This window comes from Ursus arctos, unplaced genomic scaffold, assembly GCF_023065955.2.
Source record: "Ursus arctos isolate Adak ecotype North America unplaced genomic scaffold, UrsArc2.0 scaffold_16, whole genome shotgun sequence".
Taxonomy (NCBI): domain Eukaryota; kingdom Metazoa; phylum Chordata; class Mammalia; order Carnivora; family Ursidae; genus Ursus; species Ursus arctos.
Window position 1 is genome coordinate 13327485 of NW_026622830.1, and position 13198 is coordinate 13340682.

Genomic DNA, 13198 nt, shown 5'->3' on the forward strand with positions numbered 1-13198 from the left:
AGACCTACCCGAATGCCAATAGCATTCCTCAAACAGAGCAGAGCTGCCAGAATAAGCCGGCAGCTTCCTGCTCTTTGCCCCAGAAAACATTTCGAGTGATCAAGTGATCAGAGGGGGGTGGGGGAAGCGGGGAGGACGCTGCAGCTGCTTATGCAACAAGCTTTAATCCCGGGTTAAAATCCACCACGCGCGCCGGTGGCATATTTCATTTCCTCATTGGGTCGTGAAGCTAGTGGCACATGAGATCTGCCACATACGCGCAGACACGTTCCCCCAAAAGCAACCCCCGCAGAGGCAGACAGTGTTCCCTAGGGGACGGTGGCGGAGGGTCTGGTTAGCTCTGGCCTCCACCTCTTGTCCCCCACTTGGTGTCCCTGTACGCGGTTCCACCCGCAGGAAGAGGGGCTCCTCCCTTCTAGTGAGGCCCAGGCCGATTGTCCTGGACCCTTGTCAGACCAGGTGATGGAGGTGTCCCTCCCTGCATCTGGGGCTCTTCTGCCTAAAACACAACAGCAACAAAATCCCCTCCCTTTTCGTAAAGCCTGGGCCCTGCCCCTGCAGTACAGTCTGTGTGGATTCCTGCCTTGTTCCCGTTTGATATTCCCAGCCAGGAAGAATTCATGTGCACGAGGTGGGCATCTGTTGTCCATGTCCGGGGGGGCGGGGGCAGGGAGAGCAGGCGATCAGCTCTACGGTTTCTTTGTGGGAACGAACGGTGTGGGACCAGAAAGCCCACGAGTCCTAATTTTAGGAGGAGAGGGGAGACTTTATTGGGCCATAGTTTTACCTCCTGGCATAAGGCTGCGTCACCTCTGGAAGCTTTCTCCAGCCTCTGAAGAGTGGTGTTTACGTAGCTTCTGTTGTTCCAGCTTGCTGTTTTAAAAAAATCTTGTTAATTAAGCACCTTGTCTTTGGGGGGGGAAAAAAAGAAGCAAGCAAGCAAGCAAGCACGGACATTTTAAGATCCTTCTGGATTTGCCTTTTCTTTCTCAGGGTACAGACCAACTACAAAGGCAGCTTTCGGGAGGAAACAGGCAAAGACCTCCTAATACTATTGAAATGGGTGGAATTATAAGTAGCTCTGAAAAACTAGTTAATATTTTACTGGGGAGCAGTGCCAGAGATGGGGGTGGGGGGCTGCCAAGAGTAGGTCCGTGTGTGAAATAGCCGTTCCATCTGCCTTAGGGGACGAAAAGAAGCCGTTCTCTGTGGAAATAAATTTAAGCAAGAATCCTTATAAAGCTCATGGGATTTGTCTGCCCACCGAGGGCCCAGTTCCCCAAGAACATACATACAGGGGTGATTGTGGCAGGAAGGGCTGAGCTGTGGGTGTAGGCCTGGCTAATAATGGGGGTTCTTGTTCCCTCGCTGGGCTTGACATCTTTCTTTCTCCCTCTGGATTTAAATGGCTTCTCAGACGGAGAGGCACTGCCTGTGCCCTGGATTCAGAAGGTACACGCCTCCTTGGGAAGCAAAGGCGAGAGACAGCGGCTCACTCTCTCTCTCTCTCTCTCTTTCTGCATCTGCCGGGAGAGCTGCAGCTGGTATTTTTCCACAGGCCTTTTTTGCGATCTCAGGGCCTAGTTTTTCCCAGCCAGGCCCAGAGTCCGAGAGAGGGTTAATAGGCAGGAAGCTGAAGGCATTGCAGACTAATACGGAAGTCAGATTTTTGTTTAACTGACAGGTTTAGCAGGCCTCAGTGGTGGGGGAGGGGGCCGGGAGGGGAAGGGAAGTTTGTAGATCTAGGCATGTGGCCTGCTAGGAGCGCATTTGGCTTTTCTTAGGGTAAGGACGGAGAGGGGGGCCCCGTTGGCATCCTGGCAGGGAGGCAGGAACCCATTTTGGTTTTCCTTTGAGTCCTGGCCGAGGGGGGGCGAGAAGTGAGAGTCTCCGCGGGCAAATGGCTCTCCGGCCTGCTTTTCCAGGAGGCGTTTTGACAATGACTATGCAAACTTGACCACGCTGCTCCCCTCCTCTTCCCAGCCGCCCGAATGCTCTGTCCTCTGAGAAGCCAGGGCTGCCCTGTAGCAATTTCTCGGGGCTCGCCTGCCCTGTTTTCCCCTCAGCTCCTCAGAGGCCTTCCTCAAACCCCTTTTTCTTATCCTCCCCCCTTGGCTGTTTTCCTGGGGCTCCCCACTCCTCGGCTTCGCTCCGTCCCCCCTCCCCCCTCCCCTCCGGGGCAGAACCACTCTGCTGGATTGTTCTAGAAAAGGGCCAGGCTTCCTCCCAGCCAAGAGCCGTTTCTGTGGGGGCAGGTGAGGGTGAGCCCTTTCAGCTCACCCCAAAAACTCCCTTCCCAGTGGCATCCGGGCCTCAGGCTTTGCTGGAGCAGGTCAGGCTGGCTGCACTGGTTTGCCCGTGCCGGGAAATCTAGCCAGGGTGTGGGAGAAGTGCGTCTGGGGGCCCCTTTCCCAAGTTTTTCTTGCTGCAAAAGGCCTAGCTTAGCCTGTCTTTTTCTATGCACAGGATGGCTCTTGCTCACCAGAGCCTCACAAAGATAATCGCTCAGGAAGTGTTTCAGCCAATCCCGGGCGGCCTTACACTCCGATTTGCCGGGGCAGCCAATCGGGGATGAGCTTTTATTAGGCGGCCAGATCATCAAGCCGAAGTGCCAAACCCTTTTTCTGTGAGAACTAGGAGCCTGTCCTCCATGTTTTATAAGTATTGACATTACACAGTGTTAACAATGCATCCACAGAGGTAAGCTCGACTTTTTAACCATCTTTTCTCCCCCTCCCTCTGAGACATCCGAATTGTGGGCGAGCAGTGTGATTTCTCTGTGGCTGGCCGTGCCACACTCACCCCCACAGCACTTAGGTTAACTTGGAACTGTTTAGAGAGAATTTTTTTGCTTTCTTGGGTCACATGGCTAAGTAGCCATTAGCCATAGCTTGATTTTGCAAACTAGCAAAGGCCTGGCACACCTTTTCTTCACCAGGACATGGTGTTTCTGGAATAGTTTGAAGCTAGATCCTGGAATGCCAAAAAAGAAGCTTTTTTTTTTTTCTTTTCTCTTCTTCCTCCTCCTCTCTCTCTCTCTCTCTTTCTCTCTCTCCCTGTCTCTCTCTCTCTCTGAGCAGTTCCCCCCCCCCCTGCACTATTGTCTTCTCCTGTGTCACATGCCTGCTGGGGGAAGAAAATGGAAGGTAAGCAAGCAGGCTTCTCTCCAAGGAGAGCTCATGGCAGACAGCAAAGCAGGCAAGTTTACCTCTCCAAAGAGGTTCTGGGAAGGCTGGAGTAAGTTCTGACCAGAGAGGACGTGTGTTTTAAAAAGAACCAAGCCCTCAGCAGAGCAGTGCTAAGGAGAGATCCTAGCTCCTGGGGCCTAGGTGGGTGGTGGTGTCTCTACATGGTCTGTTCTCTCCCTACAGGGCTGCTTCACTTGAAACTACATTGTTCAGCCTTTTTTCCTGACTTCTGTTGATAACAGAGTGTTCTTCTGCAAGCCAGCCTACAGCCAGCAAATGTTTCTGAAAGTGTTTTCTAGGCTTTGGAGGAAGTTTTTGGAGTAGGGATGGGGATGGGGGGTGTGTGTGTAGAGGGGGAGGGAGGTTGGACAACATCCTGCAATAAATCTGTGAGGACTCTTTTTGAATCCCTTAGCTTTCTACTCTTGCATGATTTTCAATGAACTAATGTATCTTTTCTCCTTGTTTTCATTTTCTTTTCCCTCTTTTACATTGTATCATCCTCTGTCCTCCTGTGTGATGGAGCACAGAGGAAATAAAATCATGTCTGTGGCTCATGACAGCATTCCATATTCAGTTGTTGGGTTGTGTTGTTGTGTGTGTGTGTTTTTAATAATCCCATGTAACTGTTTAAAAAAAATTTCCTTTTCGATCAAGTCCCAAATCTGCCAGCCTGTTCTCTCTTCTTAACTGTGGAAAAATGAGACGGTTGCTTGAACATTTGTTGGGTAAGTAAAGCAATCCATTTCCTCTGTGACCACGTATAAAGAGTTTGGTGGACATTTGGGGTCTGTTTGTAACAGAGGGTCTTGGCTATAGCAATTGGGGGGGTGGCTTTTCATTAGCAGGAACCAAATAAGGGTTTTTTAATAGTGTCTTGATTTTAGGTGACTGTTTGAATCCACTGTTTTTCCTGATAACCTGCTGCTAGGATTGAAGATCACACTTCCTGTTTACCCTGAGACAGGGGAGAAATGTTCAGTTCATTGTGACTTGCCTGGAGACCTTTAATTGGGATAGTGTGGATATTAGCTAGAACTCTACATAGGTGATCTGCTTGTGAAATGCAACGAAAGTGCTTGTTCTTAGAGTCACTGAGCCCTAAACATTGGTGAGGCAGGAGCCTGGTGGTGGTGGTGGCGTGTGGGGGCGGGGGTGTCAGCACTCCGTTTTAGGATACTTACTTGTAGTGTAAAATCCCACCCACCACCAAACTTGGTTTGATTCAGGACTCCCTGCACAACGGATTTGGCCTTTTCCCAAGCCTGACCCACACATCTGTATGCACGCTTGCCTTTACTTATGATTTATTTCTCACGTTTTACACCTCTCCTGATCTCTTAATGCTGTAGCTAGAACTTACGAGTGAAAAAAACTAGACGCTTGCTCAGCGTTAGCTTCAGAATTTGCCCAGAAGTTCACTACATAAGTTTCCAGCCTGGAGACCAATCTAGCATGACTGTAAGTGCTGGAAATATTGTCAGTTGTTGTGGTATGCCAACTTTATGGACTCAGTAATCTTTTTTCCTTTAAGTTAGTGTCCAGCCACCCACTTTTTAGCATGGGTTGGAAAAAGGCTCATTTAATAATGAGAAATGTACCATTTCTAAGTTAAGAAAAGTCTGTGCCAGGCCGGCTTTTTGAGTTAAGAAGTGCAGGCAGTTAATGATGTTGTGTACTTAAAACTGAACAGTGCTACGACCCCACACAAGTCAGTCCAGACACTTAGCTATTTTCTTTGTTCTTATCTCCTGGCTGTAAATGGAAATTACATATTGAGGTTCTTGTGGCCTCCCTAGAAGCAATATCTAATCACAAGACTCCTGGTTTGGTGCCTTCAACGTTTGCATAATGGTGTGTTTGTTGGGCTGGAAGGAAACCTAAGGGCAAGGCATTTGTCCTTTAAAAGCTTGCATTAAAATGGCTCCCACAGGTTTGCAAAGCCAAGATCTGTTTTCAGATGTGCAGTCCCAGCAAGTTCCCAGCCCTGGACCAAGCCGGCCACTTTCCTCTGGTACTGTGGCCACCACCAAGCATGAGTCTGTAAAAAGTTAATTGCTTCCAAAGTAGCTTATTTCCCAGTTTCACTAAGGGGGGGGGGATAAATGTCTGCATTGCAGCAGGACTAGTACTAGGAACAGCAGTGCTGCCTTGCAGAGCAGCCCAATGGGGCTCCTCTCTCCAGCTTTTGAACCAATAGACTTGGAGGAAAGGTTACAGATTGACAATTAGAGTGGCCAGACTGAGAAGGGGCCTTCTGGAAGTTTCTACCATCTTTGTTCCTTTTAGGAGAAGCCTATCTGCCAAGCTGAAGTGTCTCCTACATTCCAGTCCTGGGGCATTCCCTCCCCACCGCCCACCCCCACTCTCTTTTTCATTTTTCCATCAAGGTAGAGTGATCTTTCTGCCACAGTTATAAATTTCAGAGGGAGGCACGAAACTTGGGCTGTTTCCCTTTTTCCTTCTGCCTCCTCAGTCCCCAAAGAGGATGCACAGCTGCAAGGAACAAACACAGACACACTGGAGCTTTTGATTCTAATCTTTTTTTTTTTTTTCTTCTTCCTTCAAGACCCTCCAGGATGGATTCACTTTTCTGCTTTGGGAAATTAAGTGGCATTCACGTGGGGGAGGGGGAGTAACTGCTTTTATTAGCTCCAGAAAATGGTCAGTGTTCCGTCTGTAACTAGGAATTAATTATATATAATCACTCAGTAAACTTTCTACAGAGTTTTTCTAATTGCTGCGCACATAGTTAGCCTGTTGGAGCCGAGTCCAGTTACTTTTATAATTAACAGCTCAAAAGATTTGAGTTCGAAAGAAAGAAACAATGGGGCCTCTTGGATTATAAATTAGGGATGAAAACAATGGCTTTTTCTTTCTTTCTCTCTCTTTTTTTCTTTCCCTCCTTTTCTTTTCTTTCTTTCTTGTAACCCCTTTTCTTTTAAACAAAACATTTCCCCTTTTCTTTCCCTGGGAGGACAGTGGGGAAACTTCTTCAGGTCTTAAATAGGAGAGGGGGGAAAATGAGTCACGTTTAAAAAAAGCCAGGATGACAGTAACCCAGAAAACCCTGGAGGCAAAGGTAGGTTTTTAAAAAGTCCAGCCACTTCCAATGTGTGATCTCTTTGTTTCTTCTGCCTTTTTTCTCCTTCTCCTCTCCTGTGGCAGAGGCAACAGACATTTGTCAGCCGAGAGGCCCTAGGTCTGGCTTTGCCTCTGGTTGACCCTGAAAAGAAAGATACATGCAAAAGTGGCCTCACCACCCCACAGCAGAGATTTAGTAAGGGAATATGTTTAGAAGTCCTTTCTCCTTGATCTTAAATGCAAAACAAGTGAGGATTCACCCTTGGCTCCAGGTTGCTAAGGCTATGCTGCCCTTCCCCCCACTCCCCACTCTCCTTACAGATAAACAAGCAGGCGGGAGCCATGTCAGCAGTGCGGCTAGCTTTGCTGCCAGGCTGTCCCTCCTCATCAAGATTACCTACCTACCGGCCGGCGAGGAGCCAACCTCCCGTCCTTGCCCCGGCACAGCCTTGGGCACCATGCCCTCCTTTCTCCCCTGGAGCTGAAAAGCAGTCACCTTGAAACTCCCCACTCAGCACCAGAGTGGCGAGGCCAATTCTCAGACCTGTAACAGTAAATTACATTATCCACTCTGAGGCTGCTAGTTCGGCCTCTGAAAGCGGGTTTTGCAAAACCCATTGTTAATTTTCAGGGCTCTGTTGGGGGTGGACAAAAATCTGATTTGTGAGTATCCCGTGCATTGGCTAAGGGAATGTTTTACTGTTGTTTCTCCTCTTGCAGACTCAGATTGTCTTTCCTTGAGGTTAACTGTCTTAGGACTGGCTGGGTATTTGGTGGCCGTTTTCAGGCTTATAAACAGCCTTTTTCTTTTGCCTTGGCCTCAGAACGGGTGCAGCCCTTTAGCTTGGCTTTTCAGATGGCTGCTCTCCTTGCAACACTTTGATTCCACCTAGCTCCTTTTTGGTAGGGATGCAGAGCTGGTTTCTAATGTATCAAGAAGGGGGCATGGGCTTCCTCCCCCACCCCAGCTTGCTCCCCTTTAACATTTTTGCATTTGTGCAGACACCTGTCTGTCCGCAGTTTTTGCCACAGGGCTGCATAATTTCTAACCTCCCACCCACCTGATTTGAGGGCAAGGGGGCCCATCGCAGAGGCTCCTGTGGAAGGCTCAGGATCTAAAAGGAAAGGGTTTTCCTCAGGAACCTGTGACTTCACAAACTCCCCCTGTCATTGCAGATTTTTTTTTTTTTTAAGCTTCTAAACGTTGGGTTGTTGGTGTCCTTTGGTTGAGCTTTTCCTAGTTCTGATATTTAGGAAGGTGGCTTCGAAACTAGCAGAGCCGCTTCCCCAAGAGCTACAGCTTTTGAACAACCTGCTACCATTTTAGCTTCAATACAGGAATGAGGCAGTGTTGCCAGACGCCATTTTAAGAATCCTGCATAAATAGCTTAGCTCCCGATGACTCTGCCTGTTTTAGGTGAGTGCTTATATAAAGCTGCTCTGCTAACCATTCCCTTCCCCCCACCCCCAATTTTTTTTAAAAAAAATTAATTGCAGATTTAGGGAAGCATGGTTTTCTTATTTTGATGTTCACTCTTTTGTGATCTGGAAGAGGAAGATGTTGTGTCTTGGGGATTAAATATTTCTTACAGCCTGGACCAGTTTGGTATTTTGAATGAAAGTAAAAAGCTGAAGGAAAAGTCCTTGCGAATGATGCATGATTCTTGAATTGCCGTCCGATGATCCTCATCTGTAGACCCAGAGTCTCGTGCATGCTGGTTAAATATTCTAGCTTCTTGGTTAAAAGTCAAATAGTAGGGGCACTTGGGGAAAAGAAATATCTGGGCATTGTGTATCCAGGCTTTTTTTTTTTTTTTCTCCTGTCAAAACTAGATTTTTTTTTTTTCTTTCTCTCTCTCTCTTTTGGAAGTGTGGAGGGGATGGCATTCCTGGGAATTACGGACCAGCCTTGAGTCCTCAGAATTAATAATCAGAAGGCTTAAAACATCCTGGAGGTGCAGCACTTCATCTGCAACTTTTAATTGCGCTTTTCCAGTGCATGCAGGTTAAGAAGTAAGCCTGGGTTTTCTTGCTCAGGCATTGGGGGACATATCTTTTATTCTTTCTGGGACCGGATGGGAAAGTCTTGGTTGTATTTGCAGACGCTGTTATTCCTTCTTTAATTGCCTGAAAGGTATCAGTTTGTGAAATCCAGAGGAAAGTGACTTAGGGTAAATGTGAGTGCAAGAGGTGGTGGCGGTGGGAACAGACAATATATACAACTAGTTGATGATGTATTTTCCTGTTGGGGTGAAAGGCTGTTGTTTGGTTTTCAGCTAATTTCACCCTTTTCTTTAGCTGGCCCCCAGCCTCCCCAGTGGACCTTAAAAAAAAAAAAAAAGTAATGTCAGTTTGAAACAAGGGCTTGTTCCATTGTTTTTGATTTAAATAATTGGGGTTGCTGGAAGCTAGCAGATAGGAAAGATGCTGTATATTTTCTAAGACTTTAATGTGTTAATGACAAGAGTTCAAAGTCTTTTCTCCAGGTGCAGCTGCCTTTTCTTTTTAACAATTATTGTTATTTGACTTCTTTTCCCTCCTCCAAACGACTGAACAGTTTTTAACCTAAATTGACCACGATCTGTGGGGCATTCAGACAGGTACAGATCTTTTCTCAACACCACTTTTGATGTAATATTCATAATTTCTTTCCCTAATAACATACTTGTCCTTAAACAAAAAAAAAAAAAAAAAAAAAAAACAACAACCACCAAAAAAACTGAGATCAGTGGTGTAGAAAAAAGGAAGTCCCTTTAGATGTGGCTATTCAGAATGACTCATTTTGCATTCTGGTCTTTGCTCTTGTAAATGAAGTTTTTTTTCCCTTTTAACGCATAGACACTGCAATTTCCTTTAGTCAAATGCAAGTTATTGTGTGTGTGTGTGTGTGTGTGTGTGTGCGCGCGCGCGCGTGCACGGGTTCCCTTTGAAACGATGGCTTGCTGATCTGCGAAAAAAGATGGTTTTCTGAAATTGTGCTTGAAATCTTGGCTGAAGCTGGTGGTGCTATTGCTAAAGTTAGGTGATTATGGGGCCCACTTGTAATACTTGGAAAGATAAAACAGCTTCACTTTTCTCCCCTCTTTTCTGCAGCAGCAAATAGCCACCACTAACTAGTCTGCATTTCCCTAGCTTCTCAGCAGCATCCCTGCCTGAAGGACTCCGCTCCTCTGGGCTGCCACGAGCCAAATAATTGTTCTCTTGAATGCAGTCCTCCATGGTCAATACACCTTTGAATGTTTTCATCACTGCAGAAATCTTTCAAGTGGGTTTTAGGGGCTCTGTTCTGCATAACTGTTTTATCACTGTACATTTGGGTGGGATCCCAGATGAGCGTTTTTCTCTGTCCCTCACAATGTGGGATCGTTTGCAGTAAGTTGAGGATTTCACATACTTCATGTCAGAGAGGGAAACAGAATTCTAGTTGCTAGAAAGATCAAGGTTGCTATTTGTTCTTTTCAAGTTGACCATCTCTCCATCTCTGAGGGTCACTTGATTTTATATATATGTATATGTGTGTGTATATATATACACATTTTTTTTTATGAAAATGGATTTCCAGTCACCCCAGGCAAGAAAGCATCAGCAAGTATTCATTTGGACCCTATGTGTGTGTGTGTGTTGTAGGCAGAGTGTGTTTCCAAGTTGAGAATGTCTCTGAAGTTGAAGTGAAAAGTATTCGTGCTAAAATCACCTTCTACAAATCACGTTGTAATATTGCATGATAGCGAAGTGTTTAAATTTAAGAGTCTGCTTCTGATGGAAACCATTTGTGACAAAATTCCAGTTGTTTCTTTGGCGATCGGTGTCACAGCTTTCTCCACGGATGCAGTGTAAATGAAATTGTTAATAGGGTTCTATATCAGAGAGCTAAATGTGTTAATATTCCAATTTTAAACTACCTTTCTTCTCTCTGCTGGGACTAGTTAAGTGTGAGGCATACAAGTTCTTCTAATTTTATTCTGAGCTACAATTTCTTCCTTTCTGTCTGGTTCCCATCCTGAGTCCTCTTCACCGGTCAGTCGTGGCCCTCTCCTAAAGCCATCTCCATCTTACCCTGAGGTTCCAGGCCTTTTTGGACTCCTCTTTTGTCTTGTCGCAGTCTCAGACCATGGAAGACAGAAGGGACATTCTAATCCTTCCTCTGTCACTCAGCCCTCCCTCCAGTCCTGGCTTGGGTCTTCCAGATGGAAAATTCTGGCCATATCAATTGGTGATGCGCCCATTTTCTTCATGGTGAATCACAGACTGATGGAGTTGCCGCTGGAGTACTTTGCTCATATTCTTATCACTTCATTGTCTGCCTGAAGGCTTGGAAGTTTCCAGCAGCTCAAACATTTTGCACCTATGAAAGCAGAACTCTGCTGGCTTGCCTGGGAGGTGTATGTGTGGGGGGAACACATGAAGTGGTCTGTACTCCATTCAGTGGAGTTCCAGCCCAGAGAGTGAGAGAAGATTCTGGTGGACCTTCCCAGCCAAGGGGCCTGGTTCCCCCCCCCCCCCCCAACCCCCAGCTCTCAGCCTGTCTTTTAAATAATCCTTCCTCATTCCACTTTTGTGGTGGGGGATAATTAGTCACAGCTCAAGAGGGCTGAATGCTTTCTCTAAGCTATGCGTGCAACAGAGAGGAAACATGCCGGGGTGGAAGTATGGACACCCCAAGCCTAATTCCTGGGATAAGTGCTGGAGGTTTGAATGTTTTGAGGCCAGGCCTTTTGCTTCTAACCCGGGCATATTCTCCCACTTTGCAGTTTAACCTATATATATATATTTTTCCTGTTCCTGCCTCATCGGGAAATGTAAGAATTAGCTGGGAGGTCTGGGAAATGCTCTCTGCCTTGCAGCGTTCAGAGATCAGAACTCTGGGTACCTTGCGAACCACCTCCAACCTGAACCCAGTGTTAACAAGGAGAAACTTATTTACTTGCCGGCTGGGTTCTCATTGGCCCACGGGGGCAGATTGTAATTGTGTGTCTAAAAATGTGCTTTTTTGCATCCCCCAACAGCATGACAACTGGAATAGTAATTTGACTTAAAAAAAGAACAACCTAGTGGTTTGAAAACTCCTTTAGGAGTCTTAGCACATTGCTGGAAATCAAGTGTGGGGTCTGTCCCCCCCCCCCCCACCGTGTAAGGATGGGGGATAGTCTTGAATGTGGGTGTGTTGTTAGAACTTCTCAATAGCAGCCCCCATGGGGCAGGTTCTCAGTCTCCCTAAACGTGAACACAATTTGCTCTGTTTCAGCTTGGCCGAAGAAGAAATAAAAACTGAACAGGAGGTGGTAGAGGGCATGGATATCTCTACTCGCTCCAAAGGTGAGTAAAAATCGTGTATTATCTATTCCAGAGCAGAGGAGGAAATTGGAATTTCTTTTTCTAATTGTGATAGTGCACTGAAGTGTGGCTCTGGGATCCGAGGCTGTAACACTCCTCTGATTTGGAGAGGAACCTTTGATGGATGGGCCTAATTTGTGGAGAAATCCTCTCCTTTTGATTTCTTTTCCCTCGTGTGGCTCTGTAGGTAGACCTACCTATGGGGCGGGGGGGGGGGAGGTTGTCTCAGTAAATTTTACATGTATATCATGACTGAGGGGGAGGGTTGTCTCGCTGCCTCTCTGCAGGGTGACTTTCAGGAATTCACCATTTCAATAAAGCATGTTCTAGAAGCAACCGGAGTGTCTAGCTGCTGCTGGGTTTCTGATTTTTAATAACAGGCCTCTTAGGAATCACAGAAGTGAAACAAAGTTGGCCCACTTCCTTGGAAAAGGGTGGTCTTGGTGAGAGATAAAGAGGAAATGTAGGACTTTCTGGAATGCTGCGGCCAGCGTTTGCATTTAGGACAAAATTTAGCAAATTAGAGCAAACACGGTTGATGTTTTAATTCAGCAGCCTGCGTTAGACTCCTCAAAATCTTCTAATTGTGGGATTGGTACTTTTCATTCGGCCTGTGTGAAATGGTAGGAGGCTTCCCAGAAGGAAGTAGTTACTCAGTTTTTGTCTTCACGGTGTTTTTAGGAATGAGCTACTGGAGCATTTTCCACGTCTTTGGCTGATGAAAATGCTCATTTTCAAGCTTAATGGTTGTACCAAGGTGGTGGTATCCCTTCGACAAGTCACTGAATGTCGGCTTTGAGCTGAGGATTTATGGGGGAGGTAGGGAGGGCTGGAGGGAGGGCTATTATAGACTCTGCCAGAAAGATTCTAGATCTTTCTAGAATCCAGCTAGAGAGAATTACAAGAAGTGGCTCCCTAGAGACATCTTAAAACAACAAAGCTTTTTGAGGCTTTTTATAAGATCGCCCTGTCATTTGGGGCAAAGATGAGGGTCAGATAATGAGGGCTATGATTCGGGAAGTGGAAGCTGGCTGTTGTTGGGACCTGGCCTCACAGATGAGGGGGCGGGTGGCATGGTTTGGCCGGGTGGGTGGGGGTGCCCTAGGTGAGAAGGCCAGGGTGGGTGGTCTGTGCCTGGGGTTGGAGGGGTTGTGCCTGGGCAGTGGAGCAGACTGGGGATTTGGGGAGGGTGGGCCTCGTCAGTGAGCCACTGCCTCTTCATCACAGCCCCCCCCCTCCCCCCCCCCGGGCCGCTGGGCCAGCGGCACCTGTAATGATCAGGAGAGCCATGGGGAAATTTTGAGCAAGGAAAGAACCTTCCTGAAGAGGGATCTTTAGACAGTTGCTGATGAGGGAGTGTGTCCCATTCCCCTTGTGGTCAGAATGGAATTTGGAATTTGGGACAGAGAGACCAGAAAATGGGACACGGGGGTCTTTGTCCTCACTGTGCTCCTCACTTGTACGCTTTCGGTCTCTGTCCCTTCATGTTCTATCTATAAAATGGGGTGTTGGGTCAGATTCTAAGATCCTTCCAACCTTGGGCTTCTCTTGTAGAAGTGGTGCTCACTGACAGTGTTTACGAAGGCCCTGTT

The 13198-nt window shown here is 46.9% G+C and overlaps 1 protein-coding gene across 26 annotated transcripts in view; it reads left to right on the forward strand.

The window, feature by feature from the left end:
- Positions 1–536: 536 nt before the first annotated feature.
- The window catches only part of ZMYND8 (zinc finger MYND-type containing 8), a 120976-nt gene continuing 108314 nt past the window's right edge, over positions 537–13198 (forward strand). For 3 of the 26 annotated variants that reach the window (XM_048222199.2, XM_026503669.4, XM_048222203.2), the window contains exons 1-2: positions 537–631; positions 11518–11588. In XM_048222199.2, coding sequence (XP_048078156.1) covers positions 621–631; positions 11518–11588 — 82 coding nt within the window. In that variant the 5' untranslated portion in view covers positions 537–620. The other 23 variants (XM_044385872.3, XM_044385875.3, XM_048222209.2 and 20 more) reach the window with 15 other exon arrangements.